The following is a 21,543-nucleotide window of genomic DNA, read 5'->3' as shown; positions in this document are numbered from 1 at the left end:
TCTGCCCGTTACCGATATCCGATATGAAGACTTCTGATATCACCGATGTCGATGTTCAATTTTTGTTCACACTGAAAAATGAGTTTAAGTAAGCACTGAGAGAAAACTATGCAAAAGAAGCCCAACTTAGACCACATGGTCTTCTTTATGACGAAACAAAAAACATATTTAACGTTAAAGGACCATTAAAGTAAAAACATTGTGAAACAGCAGCGAAATCAAACGTAGAGACGAAGGCGCTGATGTTAGACATCATCGGCTAAATGTGTTCATCGGACCGATAATATATGAGAACAAACACTGATATCGGCCGATACCGATGTGGTCATACATCCCTGCTTTAAATGTATTGAAACTATGAGGCATCTCTGAGTAAACCTCCAGTATCGTTTGAGTATCTCCTTGCTGAGTGTCCTGGTTTTCGGTGATCAAAAACATGGTCCCCCTAATAAAAGAACTCCTTCGTTAGGAGGCCAATAGATTAATAAACAGAAGGAACATTATTCCAACAACAACATGCTAACTGTAAGAAAACAGGACAAAACTAAATAATTTCTACATCAAAAATCTTCTACAAAAGTCATTTCTTCAGTTTGTACCATTTTACCTTTTTTTAAAATTAGTTTTAAAAAATGGTATTTTTATAAAACAATTTACTAGAAAAAGTATTAATTTATGTAATTTATATTATTTATTAACCTCTTAATACCCAAGCTCTTGTTTGAGATGCATTTTTTAAAATTCCGTTTTGCTATTTGATCTGATCAAATCAAATAGCAAAGAGGAATTTAAAAAAATGTAAAAATATTAATTAAATAAAATATATGTTTAAAATATATTTAAAATATTTTTGATACAAATATTTTTTAAAAATATAAATAAATAAATAAAAATAGTACAATAATAATACATATTTTGAAAAATAATAATAATAACTACTGTGGTAATATAACCTAAAATGTGAACACCAGGTCTTAAGAGGTTAGTGACTGTATAAATTAATACATATAGGATAGGACAGCATTTTGTTCTTTTACAATATATGCTGCACAGTTTTGCTGTTTTTGTGTTTGCTAAAAATATCTTTATTTTACAGATATTTACGTTTTTTTAAAAATAACATTTTACTGTTATTTTACATATTTAACCTGTTTTGTTACATTACAGATAATAGTGAGTTAAATCACAGAAAGGACTCATTAAATTACAAAATCCTCAATTTCAGAATTTGTAATTATTTATTTGACAAAGTTTGACTGTAATACGACACAACTTATATTACTGTGTTAAATCAGTAAAAGAAACATCATTATCTTACAGATATTTGCCACCGTTTGAAAAAGTGTGTGACTTGAAAATTATACAGTTTTACTGTATTTAAGTTAGCTTGAAAAAAAATTACAGATATTCTTCATTTTACAAAAACATTTACTGTCATTTTACAGATTTTCTCAGTTTAAAAAAAAATTACAAATAATAAAATCACACAGAAAATATTAATTTCCATGTTGACTTTATACATATATGTGTTTTTTTGCTTGTGTTTTATAATTATATCATGTTAATCTACAAAGCCAGCAGTCTGGACAAGTTGCTCTAATTCTAAATCTGTTTATAGAGTGTCTTTGGATCCGTTATCTGTATTTCCTGTTGCAGTCTTGTAGGAAGTTTATGAACCCAAAGGCCAAAGTCTGTCTCTGCTGTTTGCAGGTTTTACTGTAGATGTTGTTTTTTTATTTTTTGCTTTAAGAAGTGACAACACAAACACTGGAACTTACAGAGTGCATTATTTTCCTAATCACTTATTAATGGCCTCCTGTTCTCTGTGGGCTGCACCATGAGTCAGAACCATGGGCCCTCAGGCTGCTGCTGCTGTAGTGTGGCCGCTGCTCCACTAGGTGGAGACAAACACCCAGACATGAGGCGGCTGGAGGCCAGTCTGCTGCTCATCAGGCAGCGTTGGTGGCTGCAGGACTGTTGACTCAAGGTGCAAGTTGAAGGAAGTGTTACTCTAAAAATACACATTCTGCAAGATGCTGGATATTTAAATGGCATGATAATGGAATAAAAACCCAGAATATGACGATACTTCCACTGAATTCCCAAACAACTTGCTTCACTAAAGCCACATAACAGAAGTTTGTACAATTATGCATCAGTCACAGAGTCTGTATTCACCCCTACATTAAGTGATTAATAATTGGAATGAGTCTGTTCTGTCAACTACACGCTGATGGATTCAAAATGGATGGTGCATTTGGTTCGGGCTGCTGGAGAACAACCTGTTGTCAGAGGCCGGTTCGGGTTGATGGTTCGTCTCCACCTGCAGACCATCGACACGTCTCACTACCTGTTGCTCTGTCAGCTCCGACACAAACCCAGAGACTATCCCCGATTTACCCGTTTGCCACTTTTCCATTCCTCTCATGCCGTCGAGCTTTGTGGTGCGCTGCGCCTGGCTGCACTGCGCTGCGTCAAGACCAGCACATGCGCACACGGCACGACCGGAAAGGCTTAAAAATAAAAGCACGGGCTGAACGGATAATAGCACCACTTGGGGTCATTGAGAGTTTATTGGATGAATAACAGGCGGAATTTAGTCACAATTAAACTTTTTTGTTTGCTGCTATTCCATTATTTATATATATAGACTCATTGGATCAGTCAGGTACCATCAGAACTGACAATAACTCGTATCTAGAGTACCTTGAAGCCAGCTGAACTTAAATCAGTTTGTTTAAAGTTTTAAACAATTAATTAATCACGTTTCCTGAGGTGAGCGCACTGTACAGCATGTAAGGAATAAAGTCCGAGCATACGTCCATCATTCTTCCTCTTGTCCGGGGTCAGCGGTTCTGGTGGCGGCAGGTCAAACAGGTCAGTCCAGACATCTCTCTGCTGAGCAACCCTCTCCTCGGTGAGTTCTGGGTCTCCTCTCAGTAACATGGAAAATCTTCAAAAGGAGGCGTCCTGTAGGCAATCAGACGCTAGAACCAGCTGGAACTCAGCTCCGTTCACCGCAAAGGAGCAGCAAATCTACTCCAAGCTCCTTCCAGATGTCTGAGCTGCTCCTCACCCCATCTCAAAGGCAGAACCACACAGAGGAAATCACTTTGGCCACTCGCATCTCATTAATGCTCTGATATATTCTATTTTTTCCAGTGACTACCCAGAGCGCACAACCAAAGGTAAGAGTTGGACTCACAGGTAAACCAAGAGTTGTGCCTTCCAGCTTCCTCTTCACCACAATGGTTCAACGCAGCTCTCACGTTACTGTCGATGCTGTTTGTCCACCTAAATGCAAATAAGTTCCCAAGATGCCAACACCCAACATAGCCGTGTTCTACTTTGTGTCGAGGATATCGTAGAGTCGTCTGGACAGAAGGTGACGGAAGTTGGCAAGCAGGAAAACTCTTGTTTGCAAAATAGGTGACAGTTTTATTTGGCAGTATGAAACTCAAAGTGGCAAAATAATGCAACAAAATAATTTACAAGGAAAAATAACGTCTAAATAACCCATACCTACTCAAAAACGGTGACCTGCTCTGTGACCTCGATGCAAACAAAACTGCAAACAGCATCACTGTACACACTACAAACTCATTGGCTTATTTAAATGTCTCTCTAAAAGCTAAACATGTGAAGTCACGACTGAATGATGCCTTTTTAATGCAAAACAAACATGCATCAAAAAAGAAGAACCCTGCACTTGGTCCGGCCCAGTGATGTCACTCTGAAGTAACCAATAAGATAACATCAGGAAGTGCTGGGCGGCTCCCACCTGAACACTAGTGCTGCCTGGAGAGTGAAGGAACAAAGGAAGGTAAGTTCAGGAACAAACGATTTAACCACATTTAACACAAACAAGCTGTGCTGCAGTGTTCCACCAGCATGGTTAAATCAAAGCCACATACAGAGAAGAGAAACTGTAAGTTTTAGTGTTGGGTAGCCAATTAAGCATTAATGTATTTCCACGTGATGCTTCTTTACACTTTAATTGCGCTTTAAAGAGTAATTGTGCACTTGTACGTCAATCCGCTCCATCATTACCGAGCAAGTGTTTTATTTTGAAATGCGCTCCTGGAAGTTCCGCTCTGTTTGTGGCTGACTTGACATTACGCGCACTTCAATGCCAACTTTCTCAGAGCGCACAGGCGCACTGTTCACTGCCAGGCGCGGCTGTGTGGAAGTGAGAAGACTTCGCGCTGCAGTCGCTTCTGAGCAAACATATTTATTTTTCCATCCAGAACGCGGAGCTCAGAAGGTTCGGGAGCTTTTACGCACAGCGCCAGAGCTTCTGGTGACTTGCGTCCACTTTGTCGGTCAACAGTTTCTTTGGAAATCCTCATTGGTTGGTTTGTTTTTGTGGCGGACCTGTCAACACAATGTGGGGGATCCAGAAGACGCGGTACGCGGACTGCAACGGCTCTGAAGCCAGCGAGGAGACGGAGATCGTGGTGAACATCGGCGGAGTGAAGCAGGTGCTGTACGGAGACGTGTTGAACCGCTACCCGGACACCCGACTGGCAGAACTGGTGGATTGTTCACTCAAGTCTGCTGAAGAAATATCTGCACTATGTGATGATTACGACCCCGAGACAGGAGAATTTTATTTTGACAGAGACCCCGAAGCCTTTAAGTGCATCATTGAGTTGTATTATTATGGAGAGATTCACATGAAACGAGGCATCTGTCCAATTTGTTTTATGAAGGAGATGGAGTTCTGGAAAATCGACTCGGATTTCTTGGATGAATGTTGTAAATGCCACCTGAAGGAGGTGGAGGATGAACTTGCGGAGATTGCCGAGAAAGTGAGAACTATCCTGGTGGACCGGGAGGGAGATCCGTCCGCAGGAGGCTGGCAGCGCTTCCAGATGTGCCTCTGGAGGCTGATGGAGAAGCCGGAGTCCTCGCTGCCCGCGCACATCATCGCTATAGTTTCTTTCATCTTCATCCTCGTCTCCTCCGTGGTGATGTGCGTCGGGACCATCCCCGACCTGCAGGTGGAGGACTCGGAGGGCAACCTGACGGAGCACCCAACTCTGGAGGTCATCGAGACGGTGTGCATCGGCTGGTTCACCATCGAGTACCTCCTCCGCCTGATCTCCTCCCCAAACAAAATCAAATTCGTGCTCGCCTTCATGAACATCATCGACTTCATGGCGATCATGCCCTTCTTCGTGGTGCTGATTCTGACCTCCTTCGGCGCAGGAATGATGGAGCTGGCTAACGTGCAGCAGGCGGTGCAGGCTTTACGCATAATGCGCATTGCGCGCATTTTCAAGCTGGCACGCCATTCCTCTGGACTCCAGACCCTCACATCTGCCCTGAAGAGCAGCTTCAAAGAGCTCGGACTGCTCCTCATGTACATGGGCGTCGGGGTGTTCCTTTTCTCCGCACTGGGCTACACCATGGAGCAGAACCACCCGGACACGCTGTTCACCAGCATCCCGCAGTCGTTCTGGTGGGCTGTGATCACCATGACCACGGTGGGCTATGGAGACGTGTACCCCAAAACCACTCTGGGTCGGTGTAACGCGGCCATCAGCTTTCTGTGCGGGGTCATCGCCATCGCCCTGCCCATACACCCCATCATCAACAATTTCGTGCTGTTCTACAACAAGCAACAGGTGCTGGAGACTGCGGCCAAGCACGAGATCGAGCTGATGGCGCTGCGCACCGGCGACGGCGAGCTGAAGGCGGCACCCGGCGCCCATAAACATGTTTGCGGCGCGGGCGTGTGGGACAACGCCATGCGCTCCTGTCACAGCGACACATACATCCCTTTACTGAAGGATCCCAGGGGCGCGGCGGGCATCCAGACCCCCAGCATGGACACGAGCTTTGAGAGCACAGCAGAGGCCAGTGAATATTTTATCTCCTGAAAAGACTTTGCATCGTTTGGAGAGAAAAAAAAATAAATCTGCAAGATATAGAAGATAAACAACATCAAATTAATTATTCATTTTTGAATTATTCAAACTCCTGTCAGATCTGGGTTAATGACACGACCGTGATTTGTAAATAGAGACAATGAGACCGCAGTCATGGTCTCCAAGGAGCCTTTTTTTTGTTTTGTTTTTTTGAGGAATCGCGCCTATTAAAGGGACATATATGTGTGAGATATTGACTTGATGAGCTGTGCCTTTGCGCAGTGAGTCCCTGTAGGCTGAGGGGTTCTGTTTGAACAGCCTGCACACTGATTCCCCCCCATGTAGGCATCTTATATAACACCCCCCATCCCCAGTTCTCACACTTATACTGTAGACTCACTGTAGCTTGTTCCTCTGTGCAGAAACATATACCACAGTGTGTGTTTGTTTTTAAATAATGAGCATAGACAGCTCCTCCAGGAGAAAACACCAAGTGTGATGGGGTTTGTGAGGGATGTACAGACATCACAGCTGAAATATGAAGCCAGTGTTGCAGCCGCAGACACTTTAAAGATGCACTCGAGGTATCTGGCAGGGGGATTCAAAAGCAACATATCATGAGGCCTGTCTTCTCGTTCTGCCTGTGATCTTCATGGCATCAGTGTGTTTTTCTCGTAGCTGACACTGTTTGATCTGGAGGTAACGTATTAAATACATATATATATATATAAAAAACATACTTCTGTGTAGGAATCTGAAGAGCAGCGACTGTGTCATTGGCCTGAATTTTCTTGTCAAGCTCACGCTGCTGAAATCGGGACCTCAGAACCTTCTTTTTTGGCTGCAGGACATGTTCCTGTAATGGGTTTAAATTTTACAGCAGCAGCTACCACCACTCTGTGGAGGTGCAGGGGGAATAAACTTGACCACGATTATGCATGAGGAGGAAGAAGCAACAGGCAGGGGGATTGAATGGAGAAAAAAAGCATTTGAGTTCAACTAGTTTTTGAGCAAATCTGAAGGAGAAAGTACAGAAACGAACAGAGCTGTCAGGGAAGTATGCTTCCTAATGCATTACTGCTGTTATTTTGACGAAACTTGAAAGCACCGTGCGTTTTCACGCTGTGTCCTATGTTTAAAAGGGACCTCTAAATTGCCTTAATGGGTGCTATATTTAAAGGTTAAATTTTCACAGTTTGAAAGGTCTCGACTCCTACGCCATTAGTCTGAGTGACACCAAACTTGCTGCACAAATAGAACAATCCTCATAAAAATTTTGCCGCCACCGTGGGGGAGCCGTAATTAAAGTATATTTAATTCAAATGTCATTTCCGCGGTGGCCACCTGCCGGATGATTTATGTCAAGATTGTGTTGCTTTGCTCCCCCGTGTTTTGTGAGCATACCTTGAATGTAAATACACACCTTGTGGAGGAGGAGGGATTGTTTGCATCGAGTAGCCTCTGTGAACTGATGCAGTGGAGGAGTTTGTGCTGGTTCATCTGTGGATATATCAACTCTGATGTGGCGACCATCTTCGGCTTCACTGTGGGTTAAATTCTGAACATTTAACCTGAGATTTTTGTCGTGATCGAGGCCTTTTCCTCACTTTACTGACCTGTAAAGCAGTGGTTTGTCTTTTATTCCCCCGACGTCCCGTTAAATGAAGTTCCCCCTTTAACACTTGTCAACTGTGTTCGTCTGAAGTGATTTTAAAATGAATGTTATTAAACGCAACTAACTGTACAGACGTCGATTTTATTATGACCATGAAGTGTTTCACGATGGCTGTCCCTGTTGGGAAATTAGTCGTAGACATGAAGGCTGAATCATAAAAGTGATTAACAGGCATCAAGTGCATCTCACAACACACGGCCTCATTTCACACCACCTTAAGTCCTGAGCTGGAGAGATTCGCTGATAGAAGGATGAAAGAGTTTTTATACATATTCAGGTGGTATCTTTTCCCGTGTTTAATTGGAACCCCACAGCATCCACCTGATGGGAGCAGTTCACTCTGAATGCAGGACACGGGAGGAGTCGGCAGTAAATCCGCCGGCCCGTTTAACTCTCAGAGAGCATCTGGAGGGAGGGATGCTCATCACTTTTACTGCCGTGTGGAACGCTCTATTTATTTGTGGTTTAAACTCAACCGAGAGGTCAGCAAACCAAGCACAGGGTCCATCATCACAGCATTGGAAAAAAACAACACATTTCCCTTCAGTTCACCTCCAAACAACTGGAAATTTTGCAGGAAGTAGAGTTGCTGCTGCAGCCTGGTGCACACAGAGTGTTCAAGGACGTTCTGAGAAAGTTTACAGTCAGTATGTGGAAAAAAAGTGTAAGAATGACATTAGTGTTCATGGAGAACAGTTAACAGGAGCATCAACGTTTTAACCTCCAAACTACAGCCAGAAACGTCCGTGTTCATTATTGATTAGTCCAAAGATAGACGGCAGTGTGATTAGAAAATATTCCAACTTTCCAATGAAAGTGTTGGACACTCATTTGTACATAACCTGAACAGAATATCAGAACTCACGCATCCATGAAAACGGGCTGCAAGAAGGTCGCCGGTTTGAGACACCTGGGATCTTTCTGTGTGGAGTCTCCATGTTCTCCCCGTGCAGCGTGGGTTCTCTCCGGGTTCTCCGGCTTCCTCCCACAGTCCAGAAACATGCTGAGGTTAATTGGTGATTGTAAATTGTCCGTAGGTGTGAATGTGAGTGTGCTTGGTTGTCTGTCTCTAAGTGTAGCCCTGTGATAGACTGGTTACCTGTCCAGGTGAACCTGCCTTCACCCTGAGTCAGCTGGGATAGACTCCAGCCCCCCATGACCCTGGTGAGGGTTAAGGTGTAGAGATGATGGATGGATGGACATTCACCACCAGTGTTGATGACTTTTAGGTTCAGATAATGCCTGGTTCACTTGCATCTCCTGGGTCAAAAACTGGACCACCACGTGATGATATATTAGTTCACAGACGTCTTAAGAGCAGGTGTAGGCCTTGAGGGTTTTCAAGGTGTTGCCAAAAAAACTTTACTCTCATTAGTGTCGCAGCATCAGCGCCACGGTCACCGTCGTAGTTCAACAGGTAGGAAAACAGACGTCTGCTTATGTTTCCACACCGTCAGCTTCTCCAGACGCGTCATTATAACGGAGGTCAGGGCTGCTGGTCTGGCAAATTTTTATAATGATTGCTTTTTTCCACAGAGATCCAACTGTATACGAATCAACAGGCCTTTGAAAGACAGAAATGAAGCTGCTCTAAGTTCCTCTATGTTCCCTCATTGGTGTTTTAAAAACGTCTGTCCGTAAGTTGTTATGCTGTAAACGGCACCGTCACGTTTCTAGAGACAAACCGAGTGGATCAAACCTAATGGAGAAAGTGTTTGAGTCATTTGCTATTGTATTGTGCTGCCCAAGCGGGAGTCATATCTGTAATAGATTTCATGGTGGCCCACAGTTTCTGCTCATTATTTGCACAGGAGTCGTTCTCCATGGATTTCTTGTTCCGTCTTTTTTTTTTTTTTTTTAGCTGAGATTCAGGTTCGGCTCCCTCTGTGCTCATCTGAGATGCATTCATTCCTACAGACAGCCTGTTACATTCAATAAATTCACTGGTGTCCTTTAGTCATGCAGGACTTGTTGTTGGGATGCAGTTCTGTTGGTATTATCCAGTTAATATCAGCCATGAAGAGCGGTTCAGGTTGATTCATCTGCTGCTGCTCCTGGAGTGAGTTTCAAGCATTCATCTGTCGCTTCTAGTTAATTATTTAGTAAAATCTTTGCTTTTTCCGGCTGTTTTAACTGTTTATGCACAAATGAATGGGAAATAGTGCAGCTACAGGTAACAACAGCCGACATCGCTTCATGTAGTACTTTCAGTTAAGACTTATTTTCTGCTAACTTTTGAGATTTGTCTTCTTGCATGTCTCCTGGTTTCCATACACAAGCTTTCAGGTGTCAGCTTTCAAAAAAACTGAGCAACATGTAGTATTTTATTGAGTTCTGTCACTAGTTTTTAACACACGGGAATGAATAGGTGTTTGTTGTCCCAACACAGCGTCTCTCCGACAGAATTGACTGTATTGGAAAAGCTAATGGCCTGATCGAAAGCGAGGTCATGAACCGAAAACCACAAGTCGTTAATGAGTCACACATCTGTGAGGCGGAGTTATCGAGGTTGTTCAGCTCCTCCTGAAGGACTCGGTGGAGTTGACGGACATTTTTGGCGACAGGATTGTGTCAGTCCAGCGCTGTCTGAAGCGATTACTTTCCATCCAGCAGCCAACAGCTCGTCTTCCTGTCGTCATTGCGAGAAAAAAAAAAAAGCTGCATTTTGAGCTGGACTTCTATAATCACTGGTCAAAGGCGTGTCTGTCAGCTGGTCACACCGTCTGATCGTCGTAGAGTTTGTCACCAGCTAAGCAGATCAGAAACTCTTTGCTCACAGGCAGATAAATGAAACACTTCTGTAACTGAAACAGGAGGAATTCCATTTTCAACTTTTCCTTCAAGTGAGAGAAGAAGAAGACCAGACACGTGCTGCGTTTGTATTTTCATCCAGTGGAGTCGAGCTGCTCCACAGTCTTCTCATGCAGCCCCACGGCAACGGCAAAACTCTCCCCTGGGTTACCGGCGCCGCTGGTCGGAAATCACTGCTGCTCGGTACTTAACTGTCACCTTCAGTCCAACCTCAGGAGGATGTATTTTCAGTTTCTGAAAAGGTTAAAACTGTAAACACACAAAAGTCACATGAAATCAAAGACTCCAGCTTTCATTTTACGGACTTGAAAATCCAGAAGGTCCGCTGATGTTGGTGTGTTTTAAACCAACCTGATGGGGAGGCTAAAAATAAAAGGGATTCTGATTGTCACGCTACTTGAATAAGGGCGACACCTTTTTCACGCTGCCTGACTGACAATGTGTCGGCATCAGTCGCTGGTGCAAGATGTCAGTTTGTTTGATTAGCAAGAGGCCAATCATTCAGCAGAGCTTCCTCATCAGTCGTGTTTCCTACTGAGCCCCAGTTTAAGTTATGCAGCCTGAAAGACAGATCACGCAGGAGGTCAGGGAGAACTCTGCAGGCTGTCCACCCACATGCAGGACCGCTATCTCCGCTGGCCAGCAGCAGATTCACACATGTCAAAGCCCGGCAGAAAGGCCTTTGTTCACGCTGACAGGTGGAGCTGGAATGTCAAAGACGTGCATTGTGTAACGGAACAATGTTCCTCCAGCAGACGCACATGCAAATACACATGCACCTTCACGTTCACATTCACAGTTTACAAGCGCACACATACACTGGCATGTACAAACGGCACCCCTCCTCTCCATCCGCCCACCTACAAGTGCACACAAATAATTGCACTCGCACATATACACACACACACACACTCCTTTACCCATATACTCCCAGTCATGTGTGATCTACTCTGCAGTGACCTGCTGTGATTCGCTGGATAATTACCAGTTTTCACACCCACATGTTGGTCATCTGTCGCGTTCAGTGGGTGTTTAAGATAAGCATTTACACAAAATTGTGCTCATTATCGCTGCACCGAAAGAGCGGCAATTTTTATCCAGCAAATGTTGGTTACAACTAAATCAATACGATATTTTTTTTCCTCCAAGACATGAAATCTCAGAAACAGCATTTCCAACCCAAGATGCGTTTTTTTTTTTAGTAACACACGATTATCTGATGCACGTGCACATTTTTCTAAACACCTTACGAGGCTTGCACACAGTGTAGGAGGAATAGTTCTTCTGATTGTGCAGCTGCTCTGTAAAAGTTTTTTAATTTAATCGTGTTTACAGTTTCTTGCTGACACTTCGTTCCACAGCCAACGTGCAGCGAGGCAGGAGGAGAGAAATCAGCAATGCAAAGTCTGTCGCATGTTATGTTTATTTCAGTTTCATGCTCCTGTTTGTGCACTTGAATATTTTATTAAACTCGGCATTAAATCATGCATCGTGCTCGTAGGAAGCTGTAAATAAACTCGGCGAGACATGCAACCTGAAACCCTCAGATGCTCGCTGCCGCACAGCAAATTGAGCAGTGATTTGGTGGCAGAAAGACGAGTGTCAACAGCGGAGTTTGAGGGAATCAAAGTGAATCTGAAGCTCACATGTCCCATCCAGCTGACTCCCGGATTCCATTGTTAACTGGTGACGTACCGCGATGCTGGTTTCCAGTTATGCCCAAACATTTTAATGACAGCATGGACACTTAGATGCCTTTCCTGTTTTTCCCCCCTCTGTCTCGACCTTTAGAACAGGGATCGTCTACACACATGCCCCGTCTAAAAATAGGGAAATCGCTGTAGGTATCGATGGTGCAGACAAACGAAAGTTCAAGACAAACTACGGCTGATTATGTCCAGAACAAGCCATCTGGAGGGAAGTTGTCCAACTCAAATTACCATAAAATCTTGGAGTTTATCACAAAGAAAGTTTTCGTTTGACATCAAGAACAGAGAAAAAAAATCACGACTCAAAAAAATAAGAGAAAAGAAAAGAAACCAAAATGAGACATTCAGACACACCCTGGATAAATCCGTATTACTCGCAGATAATATCTAACCCCGTAACGGTATAAATGGGTTATTTTAATGGATTCATATCCTGCAGAAAATGGTCAAACACATTCATTTGAATAAGAATGTGTGTGCATAATGCTATGGCTTAAGAGCCCACCCCTGTGAGCTGCTATCTCTGCTGGAGAGATATTTTCAGCTGCAGGAGAGGGAAAAGGTAATCTCCCTGATGTCAGATTCAGAAGAAGAGGAAAAACATCTTCCAGAGGCGTTATTGTGCAGCGAATGAGTTTCATATTTTTTCTTTTTCTTCAACGGGAATGTTTAAAACGCTGCGTAGGTGCCCCGAGGAGCGCTTCGATTCAGGCGGAGAGCTGCATAAAATAGCATGACAATAATTACATAGATTAAATACGACCTTTAACAAAACAGCAAAACGGGAAGATGCACTGAACCCACTCGACCCGTCTGCAGAAATGATTTCCATATCTTCGTTCTTTTCCGCTTTCATGTTGCCGAATATCTGCTCGTAAAAAAAAAAAATCCTCATGTCTTGTGAAAGCAGACCAGAAATTTATGGAACCTGCAGAACACGATACACCGACTAACTTGTCAGTGCATTGTTTTAAATGCAGCAGAATGTGAAAGAACTGTTGGAGACGTCAATGCAAAGCGTCTGAGTGATTGAATCGCCGCGGTTGGGTTTCTGCGACCTAAACGCCGAGCGGTGAAGATGAAGTACGGCCTTTCTGCAGCTTACTGGTGCATTTCCCTGCACTAATAAACATGGAGTGGCAAAACTGCAACCGCAATATGAGAAAAATGATTTGTTGCAGAGCGATCCTCAGCGGTGAGTCCGCTTTTCATCCACAGGACTAATGGAGACGTGGTCTGATGCGAAGCTTTTACTCCTGCAGAGAGCTGAATGAGGGTTTGCAAACACAAAGCTTCAACACTCCTGCAACAGAACGCTGATAGTTTTGAGCTGCATTAACGCCGAAATAAGTCTACGGCATCGTTTCAAAAGAATCCTGCGATGACTCTCCCTCATGGATCACGCCAGTAGTTTATTACCTTTTTATCTTCTCCTTTAATGAAAATACAGATTCGTGCTCAGAAACTCCTGAGTGGAAAATGAAAGCGTGATAAATGTTCTCAAAATATGCTCTCAGTGTGCGTAATAACAATCCTGTGAATCTACGCAGTTTCACACAAAAAACATTCCTCTGAAAAGAATATAGAAAGAACGAGTCAAGAGTTCAACGCTGCCTCTAGTCCCGAGCGCAGTATCTTGAGGTTTGGTAGGCAAGTGATGCCCTCAATCTTTCAGGTTCTTAACTGAGGGGCTTTTTATAGTGCCTTTTATGTGAAGGAGACTGGATATAGGAGTGTAATGCTGACTCTGGAGGAGCGGATGTGGCCTTAACTTGCTGAAAAACATCTGTGGCGGCTTGTACTCGGCATGCTTAATGACAAATCTGACCTCAACAAGTCCTCTGGCGTGAAGAACAAGCGCGGGCTCCGGAGAGCTGCATCCGATCTTATCTTCTAGGAAACTACCTGTCTGATCAGATTTATGCCGCATATGTTAAGCCGAGAGGAGCAATAAAATGTTTATGAGCCCATTATGGGAGTTTAATCTGTTGTGGCCTCTCATAATTCTATATTAGTTTTGTTAATTATTGCTTTGGAAGCCTAATAAGGAGACATAGGTCAGCCCGCACAGCCGGCCTTAATGCAACAAGCAATTTAAACACTTGCAGCTCGTTGCTTGTGAATATGTTTGCTCGGTTCTGTTAATTACATGACTTGGGAACTTAGTTTTATCCACACCAGAGTGGGTGTGAAAAGTGTTCACCCCACAGGAGGTGAATGAGGGAGATTTAATGTGGCTTTCTGACTGATTACCAAAGGGAGGCCCTTGGATGTTAACGATGCCGCCGGCCGCTCTATAAGTCGCACCGTCACATTGACTAAACAGGGTGGAAAAGCATTTTGTTTGTTTGTTTGTTTGCTGCACCGTTGATTTAAGGAGAGACCCCCAAACCTCTGCAGTGTCAGTGTTTAATAGGAGAGTCCCATTAAAAGGGGTGAATGTGGACTCCTGTAAGGTCACTCCAAAGCTCCACCAGAACTCCATCTGCTGCTCTTAAAGGGTCGCTGTGGGCACAGGGAGGCGAGATGTTCCCTCTGACTCCAGCCTTCATGCCGGGCGACACACACATGAACCTGCCCATTAGATCCTGGGAGCTGAGTTCTGCTAATGACCGCCTGTGATCTCAAAAACTGGAAGTTCTCCAGCTGATGAAACAGAAATTCTTGCTGTTGTGTTGCAGTGCGTGTAGAAAACATGCAGTCGTTTTGGACACTGGCCTCAGTTTTGAGCATCATGTTCACATCATCTCAGACATATTCCAGCGTATGATCTGTCTTAACTCTTAAACGCGTCGATCCTACAGACTTTATCTCATCACGCTTGGAAATCCTTTTTCACTCGCCTCAACCAAAAGCCTATCGATCGGCCCCAGATGGTGCAGAATTCAGCTGCAAGGCTTTCAACCAGAAACAAGTTAAACCTCTTTATGCTGACTTCCAGTGTGTTCTAAGATACTTTTTTATGATCGTATTGATTACCTTCGAGGTCCTTCATCGCCTGGCTAACAGTCAAATCTCCGACACGCTCAGTCCTCAGTCAGAGAAAGCTGAAGGTACCAAAGTGTTGGAGCCTCGAGACTCTGAAACGATCTGCACAAAGGAAACCGGGTCGGCTGAGTCGGTGACCTCTTTCAGTTCTTTTCTTCGTACTGCCTTTTAGTTATTTCAATAATGTTTGCACCTTTTCTGACTCTCTGTTGGTATTTTATACACTAAACTGTGTTATTATGGCTCTTTTAAAATCAGCTCCGAGGATTTTATGACTTCTGCTTTATTTTGCTGCCGAGTGAAGCACTTTGTGATTTGGATTGTAAAAGGTGTTCAAGAAGTAAAGAAAAAAAACATTATTGTTACAGTCGTGACTCAATAACCCGACGCTAAATGTAAAACCTCCTTTTATGTCAGATATCAAGGCTGTCGGATTGTCCAGACGGAGGTCCAGATACGAGGAGGGCTTGATGCTGGAAGGATCATTAGTTGTTAATTATTGTTCATAGTTGTTATAATAACTAGTAGGGCTGGTCCCAATAGAACTTTCTGGTCTCTGGATATTCAGGCCCAATTAATGATGAATATCTGAATGTTCGGTGCGGTCGGGGGACACTTCCACCCCGGGGCAGCGCTCTGACGGGGTGGAAGTGTCCAGAACACACAGGCAGTACTTGGCTGCTGATGCTAGTTTAGTTAGCGCTCACACTTCTGTTTCCTCCATCGGTGGCGGCGGGGGAGTGGCAGATACGCTCCACCGTTACCATCCATGTTTACTTCCATAAACACTGAGCACGCTCGCTGCGTGTGACGTCGTCGTGTCCTCTTCTGCGCATGCGGGACACTTTTGGGTCGTATGAAGTTCACACAGCAGATCACATACAAGTCGCATTGAAGTGGAAACGTGAAGGAAGTCACAAAGAAATCCTCATTGAGCATCAAGTCCTGCAGTGTGAACGTAGCCAATCTGTGGGATTGTTCAGTCAGATAATACGCCGTCATCCTGATTGGTGACATTAAATGTCATGTCGGAGTCAGAATCCAAGGCTGTCGCTATGTTAAGGCTGTTTTTATTGGTTCTGTTCTTTTCTCCTGAAAACCTGTCGGATAGCAGGTTTAGGATTGTTCAGGGTCGGATTATCGAGGCTCGACTGTACTGCCTTTCATGCTAAGCTAATTGCTGCTTTGCTGTCACTATACAGACCTCAGTTTCTGTAACTCTCAGCAAACTGTCCTTTGAAAGTGAAATTCAAAGCCTGAATAAGGAAAATGCACAGTTCCAGCTTTGTTTAAACCACAGAGGGCAGAGGAGTCATGTGTAAAGCCTCCTTAACACTGCGCTGTTAGTCCCTCAGTGTGAAGAGAACAGACATTCAGCTAATATGCAAATTAAACATCCTATTTACTCGTTACCAGTTGTTATGTGCAGCATTGTTTTGTTGGACTTCTCATTTGGTGGCGCTGCGCTGGGCTTCGTGCTGCTGCTTCATGAATCACTGTTGTGCCGACTGCTTTGATCAGGCCTCGTGTGAAACAACAGCCTTCGCTTTTCTGCCAAACAGTTTCTTCATGAACTTGGGCTTTGAAAGCTCTGTCCTCGGACAACTTCAAATAGCTCGTTCAAAGCCGAGGCTTGTTAAAGCCGCCTCAGTTTATTTAGGAATCAATCCATCCGTTGCATGGCTTTTTTTTTAGCAAATTAATTTAATTAGAACGTTATAAACAGCAACACATAAAAGGAAAAAAAAGGCTCTCCTGTGTACCGCTGCCTGCATTATAAAGAGCCTCCGCTGGCTTTCTGTCTGGCAGGAACAAGTTGTTCTTTTTTCACTCAGTCACTCAGTTCATGCCCTTCACTGATGGTCCCACATCGAAAACGGCTCACAAAGGCCACTTTCCAATGAATCAGCCATGTAGTCGTGGCCCTGCGTCACTTTTGCTGATAAATGTATGGACGTCTAATTAAGGAAATTGGCCTTGAGAGACCAAAAGTGAAGTGATAGATCGTATCTGCACACAGATGCACTTGCCGCTGCTGATTATCTCATCCAGAGACAACGAGGTTTTATGGAGCGGAACATCCTCGTCCCGTGGTGCAGCGCTACAATCATTACAATTCATTTAGGCTGGCAGGTCATAAAAACAATATGTAGTGATGGTGTCAGCAGATTTATGCCTCCTCGAGGATGTGACATTTATCTCTGTCACAAAACAACTCAAACTTGCGTTTTCCATATGTCAGAATGTGACGGCTTTGCGATATTGTGATGTGCCGCCTCGGCGTTCTCCCCCAGAAGGCTAATGTGAAGACATTAAGTGAAGTTTTACACAGAAGTGGAACATCCATCTTGTGAGAGACGGACCGACCACGCCCCCCAAGAAACTCACCCATGAGCACGGCTTAAGTCTGCAAATGGGCGGCGTGATTATGTGTGAAAAGAAAATGTTAAACAGAAATGAATCTGTAAGAGGACGACTGGAGGAGTACCGGTTCATGAATATAAACTGGAACAGATATTTGCAGAAACTTGTCATGTTTTAAAGAAATATGAGAAGGCTGGTCTCATGTTTCTGCCTTAATTAGTTTGACATTTAGAGAAAAACGCTTGATTTCTTGCTGAGAGTTACATTAAAGGATTTGATCCAGTTCGTGTCTGTTCGTTAGGCTGCAGATGTAAAGCAGCTACTGGCTGCTTAGTTGATCTTAGACTGTAAAAGAAACTGAAAAACCCCCAAAAAACCTTTGAAAATCTGGCAGCAAGGGTGCAAGAAATAGTGTTTAAAAACTGTTAAAATACAATTCAAATACAATATATTATCAGCTCTTCCCTATTAAGATAATTACTGAAATTTAATGAGAAACATGTCAAAAACATAAAAAATATAATTTAGCACAAATATATTAGAATTTGTATGAAAAATAGGAAAACAAATCTGCAATTCCACAAGATAAAATTTAAATTTTAGTAAAGTTACCTTGAAATACCTGTAAAACCTGTAAAACAGAAACTAATTGGGGACATTATTTGTAGTTTTTTACGGTTAATATGTAAATAAATACCTTTTGATGGCGTTTCTACGTAATTTAACAAAACAAGGGAGATTTATAAAGTAAATTGTTCATAGAATTAAAGCTGAAATATGTTAGTATGACTTTTTTTTACAGTGTTGTGCAAAGATGAGTAAAAAAGGTGAAATAATGAGAACGACTGTCCAACATCTCTAGACGTGTCCAACGAGTCGCTGCTGATCCTGGACAAGAAATACTCAACAAATCACAAGTTTTGGTTGTTTTTAAGCAGCGATGTAGAAGTTTTGTCGCCTCCTTCTGGCAGTGAGAGTCTTTTTTCCTTTTTTAAAACTGCAAGCCTTCTTCTTTAGCTTTTGTGACTCTTCTTGGACGCTCCCTTCAGTTTGTCTTCATAAGCTTAACCAATGATTGACGTGGAACACTTCACTACCACCAGACCGGATACGTCACGTACAGAGCGAGCTACCCGGTGCTGATTGGCTACTGGTCTGGTTTGGCAGAGGCTTGGATTTAATTGAGCTTCATTTACATGTAAAAGTCAAGTTCAAGGTAAAACACAAGGACTAATTAGTGAGGTTTAGAGCGAGGTTGGCTTTATAGACAAGGACGAGAGCGGTGTCAGTCTTTTCATCTGACTCTGTGTCAGGAAATTAATGAGCATTTACCCCAAAACGGAAAACTATTCTTTAAAGTGTGAAGGTCGACCCAGCAGCAGGTTGGTTTCAGCATAAAGAATGCAGCTCCTGGCTTCTAAACTGTCTGTGAAGGTTCTCAGTCCTCCAGGTCGTGGATGTTCTGGTATATTAATCGTAGCAACTGCTTGAGTTCCTTGAAGATGTTTCATCCAAGAGGCTTCATCAGTTCTGACTGACTAGTTGGGAGATCCAGACACTTCTATCCTTAAGGAGGCGTTAACACTTTAGTTTCGGTTTCAGTTGGGGGTTTGTTGCTCCTCCCCCTCGTTATGCGAGCCATTCGTGCTCCCTCTGCCCCATTGGGATTCGTTAGTTGTGGCTAGGTGTGGATTCATCTTCCTGGGGTGAGTTCTTAGGACTGAACTGTAAACAGGTGAGAGGTGAAGCCTCAGACCTCCACCTCTGGTGAGAGATGGTCTTTCCAGTTAGATGGCTTCTTTCACCCCGATCTCAAACCATCTGTCCTCCCTGCAGGCCAACATCTGGATGTTATTATCTTCAAATGAGTGTCCTTAAGGTGCAGGTGGACTGCTGATCACTAAAACTGAAATCTTTTTAAAAAGCTTGTCAAATTCTTGAAGCTACACAATTCTTCAAATTCATTCATCTGAGAGCAGCAACAACACAAGTGAGGATATAGTCAGGAGAGAACAGCCTGGATAGAACAAATGAATGCTCTAAATGAACATCTAAGCTCATGACATGTTTATTTAGTTAGTGCATCTAAGTCCCCCCTTCAGACACAGTTGTGGCCGGACCTCCCCCCGGTGGACATCGCTGACACATGATAGCCTTGATCTGGTTTCTACACGCTGTGAAGCTCACGCCGCTCTGACCTCTGCAACAACAGGTGAAAGGTCTGTTACAGGCCCTGCTTAAAGCCCCTCAGGACAAACGGAGCCGGATCATAATCCAGATGAACTCAGAACCTCAGCGGCTTGCCGAGAAGATTCAGACGTCAAACCGTGATGAAACGCTGCGTCCTTGTCTTTTTGCCTGGAGGTAATTAAACTCCTGTTTGTCCCCTGCTTGGGTCACTGTGGTTGATTACAGATGGACGGCGACGCAGCGATCAATCTGCCATCCACGGGAAGAAGAATCACAGAAAGAAGAAATAGGGAGTGACACGAGTATCTAGCGGAGAGATATTTCCTCGTACGGCAGATCAAAGCTGCAGGGATCATCACAATGCATCGCCGCCGCAGAGGAATATTTACATAGTCATTACAGAGAGTGCATGTCTGACGGGGATGACAGAAGTTGGGGGAGGAGTGAAAGATCCGGCGGTAATGCCAGTGGGAGATCAGAGTAAAATGTCTTAGGGGGAGCGAGGGTGGAAAAATAAATACGCAGATCCTCGTATGTGGATCTTTACAGGTGAGTGTTAACCTGAGGTAAAGAAAGAGGTCAGCCAGACTTCCATGTATGAAAGAAAAGTTCAATTCATCAGCAATAAAACATAATTAATCAATACCCCCAGGTCGTTTGCTGCCTTACTCGGCTTGGTTTGATGAGTAGTTCCAATTAGCTAACCTTAGCTTTAGCCTCAGATAGATATGACTGTGTGTGTACAGGCCCAACAAACTGTTGCTGGTGTAGAATCTGAAATTACAGCTATCCCCCTTCTACTTCAGTGTGAACATAAACAAGTGCATTAGCCAAAGCTGCACCCATGAGACTTTTGCTTGGATGGTAAATCTGCCTACACAGCGTGGTATCTGATATTTCACATCATGGGTTTATGATTGGAGTCTCCAGGTCAAAGGCTGTATCTGGGTTTTGGAATTAAGGGCCTTGCAGATTTATGATCGGAGTAATCAGGTTAAAGGTTTCATCTGGAGGATGTGACTTCCATTAAGACATGAAGTACAGTCGTGACTCGATAAACCCGCGCTAAATGTAAAACCTTTTATGTCGGATAGGAAGGCTGTCGGATTGTCAAACCGGAAAACAGTGATCTTATTTGTGACAGGGATGAATCCAGCCTTGTTGTGACACAAGAACGCTCGGTAGACTTTGTTTTAGGGCAAAGTCAGCAAACTGTTAATTCTATACATTCATGTCCATTTCATGAGTTCTGGTCTTCTGCTCGGGGGTGTCACCACGACGGCTGCCAAGTGGCACAACTTGCCAAGAAGGACTTTGACTGTAGTTACTGGACGTTACTCCAGTTCTACGAGCACACTTTGGCAGCATTTTTGTGCTTTTAGTGTCAATCATTCAGTCTTTTTTTTTTGACGAGTCCTTGTTTTGGGTTGTTTTGGCAGGCAGGCAGTTGCTCCCGGTGCTGGAATAGTAACTTGTCCTGCAGGATTTCCTCCATCTGATGTCTGCATTACACCAGATAATACAAACGATGCCGTCTCTCTACAAGGACCTGTGACTGGCCCAAAGCCTGAAGACAGAACCCGAAGGAGAGGTCCAGTTCCCACTCAGACCGCTTGATTCGCCAGCCGAGTGGTTATTCTGGATTTTTTGAGGCCTGGAGCATGATTTTTTATTAAGCCCATAACTGTCACTTACTCAGAAGCTACACAGAACCCCTCGGTTCACTCAGACTGAACACACTCACATTCACTTGCCTCTCGTGCTGATAATCCATCCAGACGGTTCTGGTTTGCTCAGGACCGTCGAGGGAATCACTTTTCTTGCCTCCAACCCAAAATAATGGATTTTTATTTCTGGTGCAACATTGAAATACTAAAAAAAAAAAAAAAAAAAAAATTGAATTGAAAATATTCAGCAGCGTTTTGTGCTTCCA

General features: G+C 43.6%; 1 protein-coding gene across 1 annotated transcript; it reads left to right on the top strand.

Moving 5' to 3' along the window:
* Window positions 1-4,195: 4,195 nt before the first annotated feature.
* LOC103362670 (potassium voltage-gated channel subfamily F member 1-like) lies at window positions 4,196-7,617 on the top strand. The gene has a single exon (XM_008289091.1). The coding sequence runs from the start codon at window positions 4,386-4,388 to the stop codon at window positions 5,883-5,885; it is 1,500 nt and encodes a 499-aa protein (XP_008287313.1). The 5' UTR covers window positions 4,196-4,385; the 3' UTR covers window positions 5,886-7,617.
* Window positions 7,618-21,543: the final 13,926 nt, after the last annotated feature.

The sequence above is a fragment of the Stegastes partitus genome, unplaced genomic scaffold (assembly GCF_000690725.1).
Source record: "Stegastes partitus isolate 25-593 unplaced genomic scaffold, Stegastes_partitus-1.0.2 Scaffold593, whole genome shotgun sequence".
NCBI classification, from domain to species: domain Eukaryota; kingdom Metazoa; phylum Chordata; class Actinopteri; family Pomacentridae; genus Stegastes; species Stegastes partitus.
This window is presented reverse-complemented; position numbering and strand designations above follow the sequence as displayed.

Excerpts from the sequence above, each read along its gene's own strand:
- LOC103362670 (XM_008289091.1), top strand. The coding sequence starts at position 4,386 with ATGTGGGGGATCCAGAAGACGCGGTACGCGGACTGCAACGGCTCTGAA.